Consider the following 22,188-nt stretch of genomic DNA (forward strand, 5'->3'; position numbering starts at 1 on the left):
TGGTGCAGGCAGGGCAGGCTAGGCGGGGCCAGGCTGGGCGGGGCCAGACTGGGAGACTCGGGTGTGGTCACAGGTGAGCGCTTCTCCCTAGGCCCGGAGAACACAGCTTTCACTGCCTCTGAGTTCTTTAGGCCTTTTTCCCTTCTTGCAGCTCATTTGCTGGGATACCTGCAACTAAAGGTAAGCTAAGCGGGTGTCGCAGGGCTGTTGAGTTCCCTCTCGAGGTTGAGTCATGGAATAGTTAGGGGGTTCACTCCAAATGTTGAAGAAAGTGGCTGGGTTTTATCAAGGGTAGCCTGGTTTCAGTAAAGTGAGCCCCAGTGCCAGCTGCTAAGGTCTTTGTGTGCCTAAAGTGGCTCTGTGGGAGCTATCACCACATTGCCACCTACATTCAGAATATGAAGAAGGTACGGGATTGGAGGCTTGGCTGATGGTTCTGTGGTGGGAGCAGCAGTGATTCCGGGAAGACAGCCTTATGGTGAGGAGATTGGAACCAGGATGTATTCGAGATACTGGTCTTTGAATTGAAAGGGTGTGGTACTGAAAGTCTAGGGAAGGTCAAGGAGATGGGAACGGGGGCTTACCTTTCTAATGGACATTGAGGGGTTGAAATTCTCGTCATTTTAAGCATTATATCAGTGCTCGTTGTCGGACACCCATCTTCTAGACAGAAATCATTGTTCCTTGCTCATATTAGATTCAGCAAACTTGGAAAAAATCGTGTACAACATAAATTCTTGAACATTTGTGATTGTTATTGTCTTTTCCTGATGGGCTGTAATAATAATAATAATAATAATAATAATAATAATAATAATACAATGATAACAACAATAATAGTTCAAAGATTTCATAGTGAAAACTCTATTCAATATAATAGGTTGTTTCATTTACCTAAATTGAATCTCAGAACTGGGGGACCAATTTTTGCTCAATGGCAAAGTGGTGTCTGTAGTACATAGCCTGAAGATGGGAGACTTAAATGGAAGGATGCCTTCAGATTGACAACAAGACATGTTCTCATGACACAAGTTCTGAAAAAATTTTCTTTTACTTCCTCCTTGCCCCAAGAGGAATTTTAACAAAATTGTGTTACACGCTTCAGTCACCTTCAAGTAAGTGCAAGTGTGGATCAGTTCTGAGATGGGTGGAGAAAAGGAAGCCTAGCAGAAAGGGAGTCTCAGAGGTGAGTCAGCGGCTTTGTACCATGCTTCCTCACGCCTCATAGGGTGCCACTTCAGCCCCTCCGGGTTTGAGGTTGACTTTGGAGCATGCAGTCTCAGCAGTTTGGGCTAGCCAGGTGTGGCCTGGTCTGGCACTGTGTGCCAGCAATGCCATGGGCCAGCAGTGAAGCTTAGGCTTCAAGAAACCAGGTGCTGCCATGATGGCTGAGACTATGTGAGACTACATATTTAAAAATATGGTACCAATTTTTATCCTCCCAGGGTCAGAAAGTGAACCATAGAGGCTGTGATTTTATGGTTTGGGTCATATTATTGCCCAAGGATCAGTCACATCAAAGCTCCATGAAAGATGGGCTTGGTGACAGATACTTGGGGTTCCAGCCTCTTGGGAAGCTGAGGCAGGAGAATGGTCAACTTAAAGGCCCAGTTGGGTGAGGGAAAGAATTCAAATCCAGCCTGGATAACATAGGAAGACTTTTTTTTTTAAATACAAGGTAGAATAGAATGGACTGGGGTCATAGCTCCACGGTGGAGCACTTGTCTAGTATTCATAAAGCCCCTAGGTTTGGTCTTCAATTTAACGGTGAAAGAATAAATAAATAAATACCTGAGAGGCCTTTGGTCATCTCCATTCTGTACAATGAGGTAAGCTAGGCTACAGACCATCCATACAACTCCGGTGTGAAAGTCGACAGGATCTTAGCTTACTGTGTAGCTTTGCAAATTCACTATGTAGGGCAGGCTGGCCTTGAACTTATGGCACAGATTTCTCCTCTCATGCCAGTGCATGTGGCTCCATCCATTCATTTTATTTTTAATTGAAACAGAATGATACCATTTCCTCCTCTCTTTCCTTACTCCAGCCCTTCTCTTATCCTCTCAAATCCCTCCCACAACCCTCACTGTTAGATTGATGTCCTCTATTTTTGTGATTGCATTTGTTAAACATACATACATACATACATACACACACACACTCACACACATTCACACTCACACACACACACACAGACAGAGAGACACAGAGAGAGACAGACACACAGACACACAGACACACAGAACATATAGAGACCCTCCATATGCATGCCTCTGTGTGTATATTTAAATAGAGTCTGCTGAGTATGTTTTGTTGTTGTGCATATGTGATTTCAAAGCTGATCACTCTGCATTGGACAGTCAGTAAAGGGGCTCGACCTTAGAAAGGAGTATTTCCTCTCCCAGCGGTCAATAGTCCTTGTCTGGGTATTGAACCTGTCCAGCTCTCCCCCTTCTGTGCCAATGTGTCCATTCATATTGTTAGCATTCTGGTTCTGCTTTGAGGCCATTTATGGGAAAGACTCTTTCACAACAGACTTTCTGGTATTCTGGATCTTAGAATCTTTCCACCCCTTTCCCCAAAATGTTTCCTGAGTCATAGATACAGGAGCTGTGATGTAGATGTTTGTTGGGGTTGGACTTTTCACGATCTGTCAATTTCTACTCTGTGTCCGGCTGTAGATTCCTGTGTTTCCCTGTAATTTGGATTCTCCTATTTGCAGCAAAGAGAAGTTTTTTGTTTTTTTGTTTTTTATTTTTGTTTTTTGGTTTTTTTTTGGTGAGGGGAATAATGAGGAGGGGCCTCCAGCTGGTGAGAAGAGAGGGAGCTTAATATAGAAGGAGAAGGAGGGACAAGAAACAACAAAGTTATTTAATAGGCCTCAGGAATTATATTATTATACATTAAAATTATATCAATACATAAGTGTAAACATACACACATATACACATCTATCTATCTATCTATCTATCTATCTATCTATCTATGAATAAATTGTCTACTTATCTTATCAGAAATTAAGCCACTTGGGATAGAGCCAGGCACAGGACATTCACTGGGAAGATGTGACAAGAGGGATACAGGGTGAGCACAGACAACCATAGCAAACTGTCGGTTAAAATAAATAGATTATTTTAGGTATGATACAATGAGAGAAAAGCCAGCTATGTGACCAAGGTATTAATATATTTTGATATATTTCTTATTTCTGGGAGCATGGGTCTGGGAGGAAGAACCAGCTCACACTCCTACAGTTGCTCCCATGCTTCCAGAAAATACTATACGAGCTGCCCAGGGAGGGAAGCTGTTAGGGAGCTTTGCTCAGCTGCAACACTGATGAACCATGACAATACCATCATGGCAGGGTGTGCAAAAGGTGCGGTAGTGTTCACATGTTGGTGGTAACTAGTAGCTAGCTAATTGCATCAATAGGAGGGAAGTCACATCTGGTCCTGGAAACTGGTCCCAAAGCCAGTGAAGCCATGGACCTTAGTGAAGAATCTACTGTGGATAGACTAGCATAATTCCTGACTACACTCTAAACCTTATCCTTACACCCACAGATTTGTCTGCATTTTCTCTCTACCCCCCACATCTGTCTGGCTAAGATCTTACCCTTTCATATGACTCACTTGGGTGTCAGTGCTTCTTAGGAGGTGTCCCTGAGATTTCCTCTAGGGCGGCAGTGTTGATGAGAGTCCCCATGGTAACTAGTACACTCTGGTATCACTCTTAGGCCAGTAGCTGAAAGCTTGCTGGAGGCAGAAGTTACTATGTGTGCACCTTGGTTTTATTTTTTTGCTGATTGTTTTGGTTTCTTTATGTTTCTTTTATATGTGTGGGTGTTTTGCTTGCATGTATGTCTGTGTACCATATGCACATAGTGACCACAGAGGTTATTACAGCCTCTCGAGCTGGAGTTACAGATGGTTGTGAGCTACCATGTGGGTGTTGGGAGCCAAACCCAGTTCCTCTGGAAGATCAGCCAGGGCTTTTAGCCACTGAGCCATCTTTCTAGCCCCCGCCTTTGGATTCCTAATACCTACTTCTGCCTGGCTTGAGTTAGGTGCTCACACTTTATGGAACTAATGAAAGAATCGAAACACGAGAGCAGAAAGGAGGACTAAAGCATCCTCAAGTAGGAAAACCTTAGGGGAAAAGCCCTGTGTCATTAAAACCAACCAACTAAACAAACAACGGGAAAATCTAAACAAAAGCAACATCCCTCTCCAACACAGAGGGTATCTTAGTATCTTCGAGGGAGATCACTTAGAATACAGGAGTTTGGGAACTTCAGAAAAAACCAAATGCTGGCAAAAGCCCAATTATGAAGAAAGAAGGTGGGGAGGTGTGGGGAGGCCTGGCTGGGAGCCAGGAGAAATGAATTCTAGGGTTGGCTTTGCCACTCTCACTCCTGCGTGGGTGGCCTGGGAGAATCACAGCATCATCCTCCATTTCTCTCATTTGCCAAATGAAGAGGTAGGGCCAGTCTAGATCCTTTGCAAGATCTCCCCCTACTTAAAAGTCGATTATTCAATACCTCAGCTAAGAATGGCAGGGACACATCTCTCGACTTTTAATTCTCACCTTTCTTAATAGTTAAAAAATTAATTAAAATATAATCACATCATTCCTCCTCCCTTTCCTCCACCCACCCCCCCCACTACCCCTCAAATTCACGGCCTATTTTTCTTCTTCTTTTCACGTGGAGTTTTAAACAAATTAACATATACCTACAACCTACTGAGTCCACTCAGCGTTGCTTGTATGCTTACGACTTTTGGGCTGACCAGATTAGTACTGTAGAAACAATTAGTGGGGTCATCCCTTCGTCAAATACAGAGTCTTGAAAATTGACTGTGTTACTACTTGAGGAGTTACTGAGTTTCTTCCTAATAAGATAAAAGTTTCTTTAAAACTCCAAGGTGGTTTTAAATGGTGTAGTTTTTTCCTTTAGGGTAGAATAGAATAATAGCCATTAAACAAGATTCTTGTACTTTCGTGCAAGTGAAAGAAAACAACTCGTGCGAAGTTGATGAAAAGGACATGACTGACGAGACTAGCGTTTTGAAGCTGCTGTCAGCCACAGAACTGACTGTGTGTCACCCACTCGTCTCTGATGTGGCATTTGAAAGCTTTAAAATAGAACTGACTTCTGCAAAATGGCCTGTGGAGGAGCGTCTCACCTTTCCCAAGGCATTACTGCCAGCATGTTGAAGTAAACCTTTGCGTAAACCTTACAGCACAGGGAAAGCCAGTTGACTGTGTCTCAGGCCTCTTTCAAGCTAGTTGGAGCAAATCACAGAGCCACTCATGTGGTTTTTCCATGGGACATTTCGGTTGATTTCTTCTTATTTATTTAATGTATACGAGTGTTCTGTCTTCCAACACACCAGAAGAGGGCATCAGATCCTGTTACAGATGGTTGTGAGCCACCATGTAGGTGCTGGGAATTGGACTCAGGACTGCTTGCCACATGTCTAGTTGTTGTGACAAAATGCCAGAGGCAAACAAAGTAAATGACTGTGTAAGGAAGGGTATGTTTCCTTTGTCTTTTGGTTTCAGAAGATTAGAGCCATTCCTGACAGGAAGGAACAGCAGGGACCAGGGACTGGGTGTCTGGGAGCTCTGAAGCCACAGTCAGGAAGCAGAGTGTGATGGTGGTTGTTCTCAGTTTGCTTTCCCTTTCTTATTTCGTCTGAGATCCTGGCTCCTAGCATGGGGCCACCCATAGTTAGGGTGGTTCTCTACCTTAATTAATCTAATCTTAAAACTACCTCACAGGCATGCTCGGGGATCTGATTCCATGGTGATCCTAAATTACGTAAGTTCCCCGTGAGGATTAACCATCACACCATTTCAACACTTTCCACATATACAGACCTTACCTTAGGCTCTATCAGGCAACTGTGCTGTCGAGGGGACCTCAGATATTGAGGGCTGCTACCTTTCTCCATAGCCGAGGAAGATTTTCTGATAAAAGAGCCAGCTGTCAGGCAGATAGACAGGTTTGGACTTCAGGTGCTGAAGCTACCATGCAGAAGAAGGTTCTCTGTGGAAGGGAAGGTCTGGCAGATAGAAGCCTGTCAAGTATAAATCAGTTTATAGTTTCTAAGCAAAATGTGGATTCAAGCCTCAGCAGCACTGAGATACTTTGTAATTAGCCTTCTTAAAAGCTGAAGGAGCCTTTGTGCGCAGTCATTTAGGCTAAGTGCATCTCTGCACAGGCTGTGTGCGTTTCTTGGTCCTGGAATGAAGTCTCTGATAGCTTCCCTTGTGGCGAGCAGATGCCTCAGAACTGTTGCGGTATTTAAATTTGCACAAACTTCCCCATTGTCGGTGGCAACCCGACTTCCTTGCTATCTGCCCCAATGGTCTTGATTCTCTAATGAAACACACACACACACACACACACACACACACACACACACACACACACACCACACCACACAGCCTTGTATTTAATATGCCTTAAACAGCACAATCAATCAATGTCTGGGCACTGCCAAAGCTTCCTGTAGCTAACACTCTCTCCTCCAATATTTCTGAGTTATTTCTTACTAAATCCTATCCTGCATCCTGGCCTGCCCTGGGCCCAGGCCTACAACCCTCCGGCCTAGATTCCTGACTTACGTGTTGGCAGTGTCTGTCCTGCACTTCTCAGGCTGGATCTTTGTTTCTCTGCCATGGCCATTCTCCTTCCTTTCTCTCCCGCTTCCCTTCCTGGGAACCTCAAATCCCGCCTCTGTCTTCCTGCTCAGCCATTGGCCACCTGTGACTTTAGTTACAAAATTAGAGCCAGCTGGGGAAAGGGACCCAGAGAGTCTTATATGCAGACGTGCAAATTCCTGTGTAATTTGGGAACCCATAATGCAGGCATTAAACCAAATCCACAACACAGAGTCCTCCACAGACATCCACAGCAGGCGACTCTGCTGATTTCTATGAACTTAACACCAGTCAGCCTCTAGGCTGGGCTGACGACGTTTTCTCTTCTCACAACCCAGTCGAAGAGAAGGAATAAGACTATAAAGAAAGTATAAACACCCAACCTAACTTTTGGGTACTTTGTGATATATTTGCAATAAGCATACTAGCCTGAGGGGTACAGTCATCCAGGTATAAACAGAGGGAGGGAGTCACGAAGCACGGCTGGTGGTCAGCAGTGGAGGGTGAGGTCAGGGAGCACGGCTTGTGGTCACCAGTGGACTCAGCTTTGTCTTCCTTTTGCTAATAAATACCCTTTTTGGATTCTGAGGAATATTATGGTCTATTTGAGTTTATTCTGTATACAGCCGTTTACAGAGGATTCTGAACTCTGATGTGAAGATTAGGAGCCCACTTTTCGACTTCATTTGGACTTTCTGTAAAGGACTAAGGTGCAAACTGTAATCCTGTCTATGCATTTGACTCTAACACACCTGTGGGTCCTAGCTAAGGAATCTTTGACCTTGAGTGGAAAACTGTCTCTCTGACCTTGGGGTGCACATCCTGTCCAATTTATGTGACGGTTGTGTACAGGTTGTCTTTTCTTTTCATACATGTCTCTGTATTTTCTTTTCTGTTTTTAGAAAGACACTTGTCACATTGGATTAATCCTTACCTAACTTCAGTATGATCCCATTTTAACTAATTAAAAATGCAGGGCCCCTGCTTCCAAACAATGTTACATTCATTGGTGTTACAAATTAGGGATTCAGTGTATCTTCTTTGAGCACAAAATTATACATTTAATAGTAAGTAGAACTAAATACTAAACAGAACCACACATAGATGCTATAATTATTTTTCTTATATAAATAACTTTTTTGTATGATTTAACCAAAGGAGTAATAGAAATATATGATTTTTTTTAAAGTGAGCTGAGTGTTTCTGATGCTATTGGCTGCTCTGGTCACTACCTGAGGAAGTGACACATGGCTGGGTTCCTGATGCTGGCCATAGTGGCTGAGCATAGAGAGATGCCATGTGCCTCAAAGCATCTGCCCAGAGGTTTCTCTATTCTTGTCTCCTGTCCAAAAAATCATTGCTTCACGGAATTCTTACTGTTATTGGCAGGGTGTAGCTGGGTACACATTTTGCATTGGAAATTAAGTTTTGTGCTTGGTTCTAGGCCCAGGATGGATGCCTTGAGACTGGCAAATTCAGCTTTTGCTGTTGAATTGTTCAAACAACTATGTGAAAAGGAGCCAGCAGGAAACATTCTCTTCTCTCCGATATGCCTCTCCACTTCTCTGTCCCTTGCTCAAGTAGGCGCCAAAGGTGACACGGCAAATGAAATTGGACAGGTAAGCTGCCCATGCTTTGTTTTGATTTTGAATGGGGATGGTCACTAGAATTCATAGTCAAGGCCTAAGGAAGAAATGTGTGAGTGGACCTATTCAGGGCTGAGAACTGTACCATTTCCAGGGCTCTTTTAATCTACTCTAAATGTGAACACTTATTTAGGGGTAGCAGAACCTACATTTAGAAAAGGTATCAGATTGGGATGGAGAGCATTGGGACCTGACAGGTGTTCCACTCACCAGTGACTGTCAGTCGGCCATATGACATCCCGTACTGACATATTTGAAGGTCAATTAAAATGACTTATTAACTACTCCATTGCACATATATATTGTAAATGGGGAATAGCTATCTCCTGCCTCCTGCCCTACATTAAGAGAACAAAGGCACCGCTCTTCAAAATCAATTATTTTAGGACATCAAACTTAACGTTAAGATAAAAGCAGAATCGCAACCTCAGCAGTAACATCTTAAATGCTCTATACTAGCATAGATGAAGAAAATAAATCGCTTGAGATCTCAATTGAGAGGCATGGACTAAAGTAAAATTTCCCATGCAAACACATACATATGCGTAGGGATGTCTCAGGGTTGCTTTTGAACTATGCTTGACTAGCCTTGAATTTCTGGGACCTTTAAATGAGTTGAGTTTCTTGATGGCTGTTTTGAGATGAGGTCTTAGACAGTAGGTGTACTTTCCCATTCCTTTCTACTATTTTCCTTATGCAGATTGATGTAAGGTTCAAAGGAAAAATAAAAGCCCTTTCACAAGTTCATCGGTGTTTAAAATAGAAACACCTGTTTCACCAGGACCCCTAAAATTATGACTGATACAATGTTGACCAGGTCAGGATGAGAAATTGGGGGAGGCAGAAGAGTCTCAGCCCTGGCGAGAGGAGATGTGGCATTGAACTTCTCACCTCCATATGCTACAAAGCCAGCCTTCGCTCTTCAGGTTCCATTTCTTTTTCTGGAAGGACTGTTGGGGGTGGATGGGGTCCATGCCTCAACAAGTATCAACAAGGAAGGTACTTCCCTGCATGTGACCTGTTTGTCTTTCCCAGCACATCTGGTCTCTTTGCAATATTATTTTTCTTATTTCTTGAGAATTTAAATATATGTGTACAATGAAACATGATCATAACTCCCTTCACATCCCCCCTGAACATGGCCTTTCCCCAGCTTCATGTCTTTTCTTTCCAATAATCTATTTAGTCCAGTTAGTGGTTATTGTATGTGTATAGGTGCAAGGCCATCCGCTGAGGCACAGGGATTATACCAGTCGCTATAAATGTTCTAAATTCTGGTTGGAGATGGAACATCTGTCTTCACCTCTCTTTCCCTCACAACACCAAGGAAGTGATGTGAAATGCAAACCTCTGGACTAGACATGTTTAGAGACACATATACTCCTGGCAGCTGTGGTCACCTGCACAAGACCCATACAAGATTGATGCAGCCCAAATCCTGGATTGATGGGGAACTGATCTCTGTGCCTCATCCCTTACTGAGGACCTACTGATGCATGGATCTGGTTATCCAATTCAGGGCCGCATGTTTGCAGGGCAAGTACCCTGTCTCCTCAACCCCCAGGGCAATGTTTTTGTTTTGTTTTGTTTTAATAATGGAATTTTTATTCTCTTAACAGGTCCTTCATTTTGAGAATGTTAAAGATGTACCCTTTGGGTTTCAAACAATCACTTCTGATGTTAATAAGCTCAGTTCCTTTTATTCGCTGAAACTAATCAAGCGACTATACATTGACAAATCTCTGAACCTTTCTACAGTAAGTTGTTTATAACAGTAGGGCGGGACCTTTTCCCAGAAGGGGCATTTTACACTGCTAGGTTTCCTTTCTAGAGTGACAGTTCTGATTTTAGGAGTTTGAAAGCGAAGCAGCCCGCTGTAGATGTTGAATGCTAGTGGACCAAGCAGTAGTCGCTTCTGCTCAGAGTATAGAGGAGTGTGTCTCTCTTCCCCAGCAAAGTTGACAAGTACTCCCCGCCAACACCCAGTCCTTTGGAGAAAAGGGATAATGGAAGCTCCAACTATCTAGTAAATGGATCTTCACATGGGCTCAATCTGCAAAAAGCTCTCTCAAAGAACCATGGCCTGATGATGTCTTAAATTCCCCAATTCAATTTTTAACATGGTCCAGAAATCTTTTGGAATCAGTAATAAGACAACCACTACAATTGATCAGTTTTTCATCAGATGTGAATCGCTGTTGTTTTCCCAGGCCAATTAAGAACATTCGTATAAAACTGTTGTAGTCATTTAAGTCGAATCCTTTCTTGAAGCAGTCATACGAAAAACATTGTGGTCCACTCTTGTTAGGATCCAGAGTGTTGCATAAGACTTTTGAGATCTCTATTTAAATACATAACCAAGATTCTTGATGACCGGACCTTCCCATGTCTGCTAATACAGGGCTGACTCAGCTCTGATTTCTGTGGTCAGAACTTCAAGCTTCTTGATCACCAAACCAAATGTCCCACCACGGCATGACAATGTTCTGGACTCAGTATTTGTTTGTGTTTAAGATCTCTGGGAATTAAGTTACTACATACTGTTGCCAGTTTACTCTTATGGCTTGAGGACACATACGTGTAACTATTTTTATTCCAGCTGTCACCTGGGAAATTAAAGAAAATTGAGATGTGAGTTTCATCCGGGCATTGAAACATTTTAAAAGCTCCCTAAGTGATACTTAAAGACTTCTGTCATTCCAATGACAGTGTAGGCTCCTCACCTCACCGTGTTTCTGGTGTTCTTAGGCAGTGCTGGCTGCCTCAGTCAGTTCAAGGTTGGGTTCAATGGACTGGAGCTAAGTTAATTGGCTAAGACTGTTGTTTCTGCGAAGGAATTCAAGGGTAGACTGATGTGCCATTCAAGTTATGTTAGCTTGGTTTGACTTCATTCCCACAGTTAGAAGAATTTCTACCAAACCAGGAGTGTAAGCGTTTCTTGTTTTCTTTTCCCATCATTTTCCCTTTCCTCATTCCCCTCCCCTCCCCTCTCCCACCCTTCCCTTTCTTCATTTCTTTTCCTTTTTTTCCCCTCCTCTCCTTTCCCTTTCTTCTTCTCTTTCCTTTCTCCCTTCTCTTCCCTTCCTTCCATCTCCTTCTTTTCTGCCCTCCTCTTCTCTCTCTCCCTTCCCATTTCTTTCCTTTCTCTTCCTCAGTTTGTTTTCCCTTTTCTCCTCTTATTGTGTAGTGCCTGCAAATATACAAGTTATAGTGCAAACAAATGTGCTCTGAGGGGCATTACCTGACTCTACACCACTCAAATGTTTGTTGAAAGGCCATTTTTGTGGCCTCGGATCTCTTATGTCAATACCAGTGGAAATAGGATTTGCATTTTCAATGTGAGTTAGAGTTAGACAAAGACACACTGCTGTGTTCTTTACAGCCCCAAGTTTCACTTTTGAACATGCAGATGAAACTCCCGGAAATCTGGCTAAAATGCCCAGTCTAAGTCAATATGTCTAGAGGCCTAAGAGTTTGTTCTAACAAGAGCTCAGATGCCTGACTCATCTTTGGATCTTATTTGAGTGCCAGAATCCTAAAAAATATTCACTAATTTTAGTGAAGATAAAAGTTTTCTGTTCATTGTTTTATTTTCTGTTTTAAACACACACACACACACACACACACACACACACACACACACACACACACACACACGCAGTGTTCGTTATTTGTTCTTGTTACTCTGATAAAATGCCATCCAGAAACAACTTGATGAATAAATATTTATTTTGGCTCCAAGTTTCACAGGGTTCCATCCCTGGCTGTTTGTTCTCATTTGCTCCGGCAGATCTATCAGTAGGGTATAGTTGAAGACCGTTGTTCACAGCATGAAGCACCGGGAACTATGGACTGACAGGAAATGGTCAGAGATAATAGAATCCTCAAGTTTTCCAGTGACCTATTTCCTTCTGTTAGCCCCTGTTTTCCAAAGGCTTAGAAAGTCTCAAAATGATGCCAGAAGCTGAGAACTAAGTGTCTAAACCATAAGGGTCTAAGGCATTTTTAAATTGAAACCACAGCTATATATTTGTATTATGTATGTACCAATATAAATAAATATTTTTTAAGTAATGGGGAGATTCACATCTAAATATATATTTAATAATATAGTGTTTCTTTTGTTTTTCACAAAGTTGATATCCAACTAATAATTTAGTAATTGGTATGTCTTATAATTGAAGAAATAAAACATCTAATTCAGAGAAAATACTTATTTCTATACAATGCTTCAGATAGTGTGACCCATTTTGAAAATGTATGAATAGTAATAGGCATTTAAGGAAACTGTTTCTTAGCACAGTGTGGTACTGCATTAGCTCTAGTTACATTTCCAAAGAGCTGCCCTAAGTGTGTGATTTGGATGTTTTCATTTCAGGAATTTATCAGTTCTACAAAAAGACCATATGCCAACGAATTGGAAACTGTTGACTTCAAAGATAAACTGGAAGAGACGAAAGGTCAAATTAACAGCTCCATTAAGGAACTCACAGACGGCAAGTTCCATTTAATGCTCTGTTGGCCCTCCCTGCTTAAGAATCCTCGCTTTAAACTTAGAAGTTTTGAGCATCTGGAAGCTTCCTTAGATATTTTTAGTACACAAGCTAAATTCTTTGCTCCTCAAGACATGCCAACAACTTGAGTTTCTGGGCATTTCTCATACCAGCTCATTACTTGGCAAATTATTGAGGTGCATTGTTCTCTATGGGCCTTGCCTTGCTCTCTGACAAGCTGCCACATGCCCACACGCCCTAGTAGGGGCCCAGATGGTCCTTTTACGCTATGGGCTTTGGCAAATGATGAAGGCAGGTTTTAAAGTCTTGAAAGATGATCCTTGAATCTATTTCCAACTAAAAATTCTTATAACTTTACCCAAAATGAGAAAGGACAAAAGGTCTTAGGCAAATGTGAACGTAGAACAAAGCCAAACCTAGTATCATAGTGGAAGTTTGTCCTGCGTTCCTCAGCCGATCAGGCTGCAGTTGAGTTCCAGCATCCATTCCTGCTTCCTGTGGAGCCTTCTCTGCCCTTACTTCAACCCACCCCAACCCCATTAAAGGCCCAGTCAGTTGTCTTCCTTGCTAGAAAAGCATTGGAATGAAGATGGTTTGGACTGCAATCAGTGTCTAGGTATCCTTTCCTAGAGACTTGTTTACAGTGTTTGTACGGGGGAGTCTGTTGGGAAATAGAAAGTGATTGTGAAGGGCTGGCAGTCATGGTTGGTTATGGAGGGATCCACTGCTGGAGTGAACAAGCACACAACAGCGAGTGATTTAGGTGAGTAACTGCTCTATGTGGTTTTCTGTAATTATTTGCAGGCCACTTTGAAGATATTTTGCCAGAGAACAGTATAAGTGACCAGACCAAAATCCTTGTGGTTAATGCTGCCTACTTTGTTGGAAAGTGGATGAAGAAATTTCCAGAATCAGAAACAAAAGAATGTCCATTCAGAATCAACAAGGTATGTGCATCATGAACTGGAAGTAGAGTCCAAAGTCGTGGCAGTAAAGCAGGGCACAGGAATGAATCTCTGTGTAGAAAAGGAAGACATGTGGAAATCGAAGGAGGAGAAAGGAAAGAAAGCAAACAGACAAAGCAGACTACAAGCCTCCGGATTGTCAGGAAGGCTTGGCCACTTAGGACTTACGTTCCTGACTCAGTAAATGCACTTTGATCCCAGTTTTTTACTCACCTGGCAACAAAACACATGGTTTAATATTTATCCCCACTCCTCTCCCTCCCTTTTGTAGTGCCCAGCCTAGCTCAAAGTATTTATAATATGACTGACTATGAAGAGAAAAAATATAGCTTTACTCATTTACGTTTCTGGGATTCATTATAGAAAGAGTTAGAAACCTGTTTTTCAGCTATTGAGGTGGATGTAGTAAAACTACTATTCATAAGTAAAGAGGCTTTCTTTTTTTAAAATCAAACCAAAGAACCGAGACTAGAAGTCTTGAGAGAAACTAGGGAAACTCAGGGATCTGTTTGTGATGTGGTCTTCCTTGATGGGATGGGACTTGTGTGAATCCTCAGACCTGGGCCAGACGGGTGAAGGGACTTACTGCCAACTCTCATGGCTTGTGCTTTGTCCTCAAACCCCACATGGTAGAAAAAGAGAAATGACTATTGTATGTGTGTCCTTTTGCCATGGTGCTTGCATATATGTGCACACCCTCACAGGCATGAATGAATGTAATAAAAAAAAAGAGCAAAAGAACTCGGGCCCATAGCAATTAACCCTTCAGTTGCAATGTTCAAGGTATCTTGCTTTATAGATATTATGCAATATTTTTTCAGTGTTGTGTTTCTCCCAGATACTGACCAAATGTCATATTCTAAAAATAAATTTATTTTTATCATTCTTTCTGACCATAACCCTCTCAGAGCCTCTTCCTCCCTGCTCACCCAACCTCATGATGTTCTCTCTCTGTCCAAAAACCAAACAAGAAAAACAACAAAAACACAAGCAACAACAAAAGAGTCAAAACAAATAAACAAAATAAAAGATAAAATAAGACAACAAGCAAAAAGTACACACATGAAACACATGGAGTCTGTGTTGGCCCCACACTCCTAAGCGTGAAGCCTGCCCTGGAGTGTGGTTGATTAACACCTAGTGGCACTCCATTGGAGAAAATGTCTTTGCCCTTTTCCAGCAGGTATCAACTGCAAATAGCTTTTTGGTCAGGGTAGAGCTTTGTGTCTACTTCCCCTTCTCATGATTGGGATCCCATCTAGATGGACCTTATGTGTGCTGCCCCTGCCTCAGTAACTTCATATGTGAATCCATCCTGTTGTGTCTGGAAGATGCTGTTTCCTTGGAGCCACTCACTATGTTTGGCTTTTACAGTCTTTCAGTCTCTTCTCCTGCACAGATCTCTAAGCTGTAAGGAGAGGGGTTAGATAATGACATCCCATTTAGGGCTGAGTGCCCTGAAGTCTCTCCCTCTCTCCAGACTGTCCAGTTGTAGATTTCTTTGTTAATTACCATCTACTTTAAGAGAAAGTCCTCTGATGATAGTTGAGTGATGCTCTGATGTTTGGGTATGGCAGCATGTCATTAGTAGTCATTTTATTACTATGTTTCTTTAGCAGAATAATAGTAGTAGGTCTTTTTACCTGGGTCCATGACCTATCTAGTCTCAGACTCTTAATGCTTGAACCTAGGAGGAAATCCCTTTCAGATACCAACTTGGTCGGGGTTAGCTAGAATGGCTTCTATGACTTCCCCTTTCCCCCCATAGACATTTATACCACACTTGCCCCAAATGTAATTTCCTTCAGATAAATTTACTTTCTTAGTTACTGTGTTAATGTGTGGACTTTATAAGGTCAGGCACCTTGTCTTTTTCACCACAGTGTCTACAGGGTCTTACTGAATACTTTTGGGCGAATAATCAATTTCCAAAGACCAGCTTTAATTTTCTTTGGACAGGCTCAGGTAATCTCTAACTTGTAATATAACCCCAAACATCTTTGACCTTCTCACTCTCCTGTCTCTACCTCTCCAACACTGGGATTATAGGCAGGCACCACCACACTTGGTTTATGTATTGCTAGAGATTCAAACCAGAGCTCTGCATGCTTGGCAAGCATTTGATAAACTGAGCTATGCCCTCAGCCCTAACATCAGTGTCAGATAAAACCCAACAGTCCATGACTGTATAGTTTCCCAGGGACAGAAAAAGGCTGTTATTGCTCCTAATAGATTTGAAGTCTGCCAGGGTGCTGGGTAAGGGGGGGGGCGTCAGATCTCCACTCTCTCCCTGAGCTTTCTGACTACAGTGGACTTAACCAATTTCAAGGGACAGAGCAATTGTTACGATTTAGACATCTCAGACTCAGTGTAGTCCACACACAGGCTTTTAGCATGGCTCTGGACATTCTTGGCACTGTCTGTCATTAAGGGCTGAGGCAGCATGTACTTTACAGCCTCTGCTATTACAGGGGTAGCAATCACCCCGCTGCTAGTCATGTCAAGAAGACGGCACAATCAATTGATGATTTAATTGGTGGTTGATGTTTTTTCCTGTATGTGTGTGTGTGTGTGTGTGTGTGTGTGTGTGTGTTTGCGCGCGCGTGTGCATGCACGTGCAAGCATGTGAGTTTAGAGAATGAAGCCAGAGCTTTACACATAATAGGCAAATGCTAAACTCCTGAGTTATGTCCTTAGCCTGTTGCTTTTGTTGTTGTTGTTGTTGTTTTTGAGACAAGGTATTTCTATGTAGCTCAAAGTGGCTTTGAATTTATTGTGTGGCTCAGGCTTGTCTTCAATTCATACTCCTTCTACCTCTCTCTCCAGAATGCTGGGATTACCAGTCTTATATAATTCCCTGTATTTTGATTGTTGTCTGTCACATGACATATGAAGTCATATTGTCTTATTTTTCTTTTTATATATGTAAATATAATAGATATAGTTCCTATAATGTAGAGTACATGGGTTAGTAAAGTGCGTGAATAACTTTCAAGGATGTCATAAGATGTTTAAAGGATTCATACCATGTGGATTCTTGTGCGTGTGCTTAAGCCATAATGCTCCAAAACTACAAGAGAAGTTTGAATAGTCCGATCTTGACTGTCATTCCTATCTTTAATTCTGTCTTTATCTTTTATTCATCTAGATCTATATCTATGTTTGCACATATGTATATATATATGTATCTATATACACACACACATACATATATGTGTGTGTGTGTATATTCATGTGTTCTTTTATAAATTTGAAAATTAACCCTTTCAAAATATTTTCTTTTAACAGACAGACACCAAACCAGTACAAATGATGAATCTTGAGGCTACCTTCTGCTTGGGTAACATTGATGACATCAACTGTAAGATCATAGAACTTCCTTTCCAGAATAAGCATCTCAGTATGCTCATTGTGCTCCCTAAGGACGTGGAAGATGAATCCACAGGCCTGGAGAAGGTAAGGAGGCAGCTGGCCACTTAGACAAGAAAGCCCTTTATAGTAAAGAAGTAAAGATCGGGTCCTGTGGAAGCTCAGAGGGGCCAGCCTCACACACCTCAGCTCAGTCATCTTTAAGGGATTTGAAGTCCGTTCTGTGTCTTTTCTTCTTTAAAACGAAAAACAGACAATATTTATTGACATGTACAATAGGTGGAGGATAGCTTTTTTATTTAATTTTTATAGCATTTAGAACACAAATTAGAAACTGTTATCATGTTCTTTTTTTACCAGTGAGGAAGGAAGTCACAGAGGGGAACTAGCCAGTCCATCGCCACATGGTCATCTGAGTACATGAAGACCAAGGATCTGAGCTTGAGAGGAAAAGAGCCCTTGGCTTATACTCCATGCTCAAGAAGTAAATAGACAGAATAACAAGCATATCAGTTGCAAAGATAGTTAATGCTAATGCTTTTGGTTTTTTTTGTTTTGTTTTTTCGTCCTAGTAATTTTTACCAAGCAAAACCGAGAATGTAACTGAAAAGTAATTGTTGTAGTCTAATAAGATAACAAATTATTCTTTTCCCACTACAAAATGCACTTGTACTAGCTTATAACCTTAGTGTACCCTTGGCTTTTATTTGCACCAGGAGAATAACACTGGTACAGTATTGTTTCATGTTAGTAGTAGCAGTTAGCTACTGTCATTCTTGGTGGCACCTGTGTGAAGGTCAAGGAGCAACTTAATTTCATTTGCTCCAGGAAGAATTTTATGACTAAGTTATTTTCTGCTTTGTTGCATATCTACTTGACAAATCTCTTAACCCAGTTGAAATGCTTGTGCTCATCACTTTTGATAATGAAAATCAGAGCTAGTCTAAGTTCCTATTATTAAAAAAAAGAAGGAATAGGTTTTAATTAACTTCGTAGTATGCCTAGATCATGAATTCTCTTTGTAGAGAAGTTCTAACAAACCGGAGATCTACAGGAGAGTCCCTCATTTTACATTCCTTTCACTGTTGCGTGTATAACATCACAATCTGTTTCTGAAAAACTGTTCTAGAATTTAAGTAGATAAAAATCCATGCTTCTCAGACTGAGAAGAGGACCTTCCCATAGAGTGGGGAAGAGAAATCTAGGTGGCTGGTAGATCTTACATGAGGAACTTGTTTCTGTCCTGTGCTGTCTTCAAACCAAGGTTGATTTAAATTCTTTAAAACTAGACTTAACACCTACTGTTTTTAACAAACTAGTTTTAAACATTCTTTTCAATTAGAAGTAAATAAAATTAAGTACTTTTCATTTTTGTCTTTAGATTGAAAAACAACTCAACCCAGAAACACTGTTACAGTGGACCAACCCCAGCACCATGGCCAATGCCAAAGTCAAGCTTTCCCTTCCAAAGTTTAAGGTAGAAAAGATGATTGACCCCAAGGCTAGTCTGGAAAGCCTAGGGCTGAAAAGTCTCTTCAATGAAAGTACATCGGATTTCTCTGGAATGTCAGAGACCAAGGGAGTGTCCGTATCAAATGTGATTCACAGAGTATGCCTAGAAATAACTGAAGATGGTGGTGATTCCATCGAGGTGCCAGGGTCCCGGATCTTACAGCACAAGGATGAATTCAAAGCTGACCATCCATTTCTTTTTATCGTTCGACACAACAAAACTCGAAACATCGTTTTCTTGGGCAAATTCTCTTCTCCTTAGCTGGCAGGGCCTGGCCAACTCTCAGGTAACTTGTCTGTAGTTGCAGGGCTCTGTAAACTTTGTATCCAGAATCACTTTCTATACAATAAATTGTGAATGTTGCTGAATCAGGAAGCACTCCATATTTGTCATATGTCACCTTCATACTAACAGACACTTCCCCCTAATTCCTCCTTGTTTTCCTTTGTCAAAGGAAACAGAGGATACTTGTGAAAGGGAATCCCTTTAGAAAACATGTGCTCTGCATTTGTCAAAGCATCCAGAGCGATGGGCAAAAATTCAGTCTTCAAGGGAGGAATTGCTGTAGGGATGACGTGGGGACATTATTCTCAGGGCTTTGCCTTTACTGAGATAATAAAGAATGTTCTAGAAATCTTCACTCCTTTCAACCCTTAAAAAACAATAGTGTATAAGGCCCACAAAGTACCCTTTTCAAGTGAATTTGTGTACATGTCACAATACTGTAGGTCCAGAAGACTTCATGTTAAACCTTAAGAAACAGTTTTTTTTCAAGATACTAATTGGAGATTTTAGAAGAATGACATATTGTTAATACTATTTATCATGGAATACCACAAATAGTATCTGGAATATTACCCTATCAACCAATATCTTAATATTTCTTCTATAAATATACACTATTTTCACAAAATGAGTATATAAAGATCGTTCATAAGTGATCAATTTTTCTGAAAAATGAGTACATTATCAGCTCATAAAAACACTTTGAAGAACATTCTAGATCTTGGAGTGTTGGATAAAGAATTCTGGGCCTATTTTAGCAGAAGATCAAGACCCCAAGGGAAAGCTCAGCTTTTAAAAAAAACTGGCTTTCATTTTCCCTAGCTCTCCCACGTGATCATTTGGGTAATGCTGTATCGGCCAGGCTTCTAACCAGATCACAAGGTCCCTGACGTCTCCAGCATCAGCAACTTAAAATCTACAGGGATTCTCGTGATGATAAGAGTTTTGTGGCCATTAAAGGGACTTTCCTCTTTGCCTAATGTGTCGGGGGTGGGGAGGTAAGGGATCCCAAACTCTCAGAAAATACAAGGAAAACTATTTAAGTACCCACAATGCTTTGGCATATATTTTTCTCAGTTTATAAATTTAGCTATTTCAGATAGCAGTTTGTAGCCTACATAAATAATTTATAAAATGGTAAGTCAGTTATGTTGCAATCCAATTTTTAAATTCACCACCAAAAGGAAGTATTTGCTGCAGTTTTTCTTATGTGTCTTTCCTTATCCAATTTCTTACCATTTATGGCAAATAAGTTGTTCCAAGGGTTCAGTGGTGACTTCTTTTCTGTGCTATTTGACAATAAAATATTATTGAATTACGTGCCTGTTCTTTCTTTTGGAATAGAACCAAGACACCCATTTATTAGAAGCATTTACATGTGTAAATCCCTTCTGGGATAATGCAGAGTAAAAAAAAATACAAACGAGTCATGTCCTTGCCATTCTTCCTTCTCCCTGGCCATCCGTTCTTTCACTAAGTAGTCCAACAAAGACGAGACCAGATTGTGTCAGAATCATTCAAGCAGTTCTAAGTTGAAACCACATCCACCTATGAGGATGTACAGATTTTCCTTTTGGGTCCTTCCTCAAAGTGTAACTTTACTAAGATCCGTAAGCTTGTGGTGTTTTCTTAGTTGGTGCATTTTCTCCTCAATGACACGTTCATTTCTTTTTAATTACTCATAACATCCTTGAATGTGTCTGCTTTTCCTTTGCAAAAGGGAAATAATCACTTTTACAGGCTGCCCACTCTTGCTCATTTCCCCCTTCCAACTTATACATAAAGTATGAGACGACTCTGGGAATGGTGCATGAGTGTAGAATAAGGAAGGGCCTTGTGTCTCCTGGCCAAGGGCTCAGGGAGCTTCAGGTGTCTCCCAGAATTTGGAAAACACTGACAGTTTTGGTTAGTGTCTCCCTGGGATAGTCTACATTGGTGGTTTCCAACCATAGACAACGTCTGCCCTCTAGGGGATATTTTTGTTTTACTACTGGGGAGCATCTCTTGGTTTGGTTAATACCTGCAACAGCAAACGATGCCTCCTCTCTGAAGAGTGTTATCAGGTACACTGTGCCTAGAGTAACTTAGGAGATGTCAGTCGGGTACTCCCTAAAAGACAGATCCAGAGACAGCATCCCTGAGGCAGACAAAGAAGAATGGTTTGGAACTGGAGTAGAGGATGAAGGATGTCTTCTTTCTGTCAGCTGCAATGAGACCTAAAATTTATTTGATTGTTTATTTTGGCATAGCCTGCTTAGAGGACCTATTTGGCTGAGGTATGGATTCCAGTGGGATTAGATGGTCTATAGAGTCCCCAGACGATGCAGTGCATACAAACCATTGGCTCCTCTCATTCCTGATAGCACATCACAATGGCTCCAATCTAGCAAGGCCTTTCTACCTCTTCTTGTTCTCCTATGCATATGGAGTGGAGAAGGATATATGTGGTAAGGAAAAGCAGAAATGAAACTCACTCCTTTCACCTTTCCCTGTGAGTTAGTAGATCTCAGGCAGACTTAGCTATGGAGGATGGTGAAGTTTTCTATCAGAAAGGACCCAATCCTGATTTAGGTTTCTAAGCTTGTTCATTTCTAGAAATGTCCATATGACATATGACAGTGGCTGGGGAACATCATACACAAACTGAGAGCTCAGTCTTTGCCATGACTAATAGGCCTTCTTTTTCTTTTGAATTTTAATTTTGTTTTATTGACTTTAACAATCTAAATTAAAATTTGAAAAAATCCACCATTTTTTCTGCTCATTTTAATGACTATACACGTGCATTATTCCACTTAAATATCTCAAAATTCTCCTACTTCCAGTGAGTTTTTTCTCCAACTAATACTTACAACCCACTGTACTTTTTAGGTGGGGTACAATTTATTATTTTCCAATTTTTCCTGCCGACTACCATTAAGGCAAACTTCTTATCTCTTGATTATGGATACCACATGTAGCAGCAGGTCTCTAGTCTTCCCTTCCCTTCTTCTGCTGGCCCTACCTGTGGCTTTGAAGGTGTGCTAGAAAGGGAGCTAAAAGTTCACTCGTGTGTTGGGATTGCATGTAAGGTGAGAACTGGCCATGGCATAGCAAGAGGAGGTCCTCACAGTCGAGAGTTCATCATGTGCGATATCATGAGTGCTATCTCTTTCGACAGCTCAGGGGCTACTGCACTTCTATCTGCATTGCCAAATGCCCAGTCAGCTTGTAGCCATACTATGGAC

The 22,188-nt window shown here is 41.4% G+C and overlaps 1 protein-coding gene across 1 annotated transcript; it reads left to right on the forward strand.

The window, feature by feature from the left end:
• Window positions 1–80: 80 nt before the first annotated feature.
• On the forward strand, window positions 81–20,279 carry Serpinb5 (serpin family B member 5). Its single transcript, NM_057108.3, has 7 exons — window positions 81–180; window positions 8,114–8,288; window positions 9,935–10,072; window positions 12,694–12,811; window positions 13,634–13,776; window positions 17,083–17,250; window positions 18,545–20,279. Exons 2-7 carry the CDS (start codon window positions 8,121–8,123, stop codon window positions 18,935–18,937), a joined length of 1,128 nt encoding a protein of 375 aa, NP_476449.2. The 5' UTR covers window positions 81–180; window positions 8,114–8,120; the 3' UTR covers window positions 18,938–20,279.
• Window positions 20,280–22,188: the final 1,909 nt, after the last annotated feature.

The sequence above is a fragment of the Rattus norvegicus genome, chromosome 13 (assembly GCF_036323735.1).
Source record: "Rattus norvegicus strain BN/NHsdMcwi chromosome 13, GRCr8, whole genome shotgun sequence".
Classification (NCBI taxonomy): domain Eukaryota; kingdom Metazoa; phylum Chordata; class Mammalia; order Rodentia; family Muridae; genus Rattus; species Rattus norvegicus.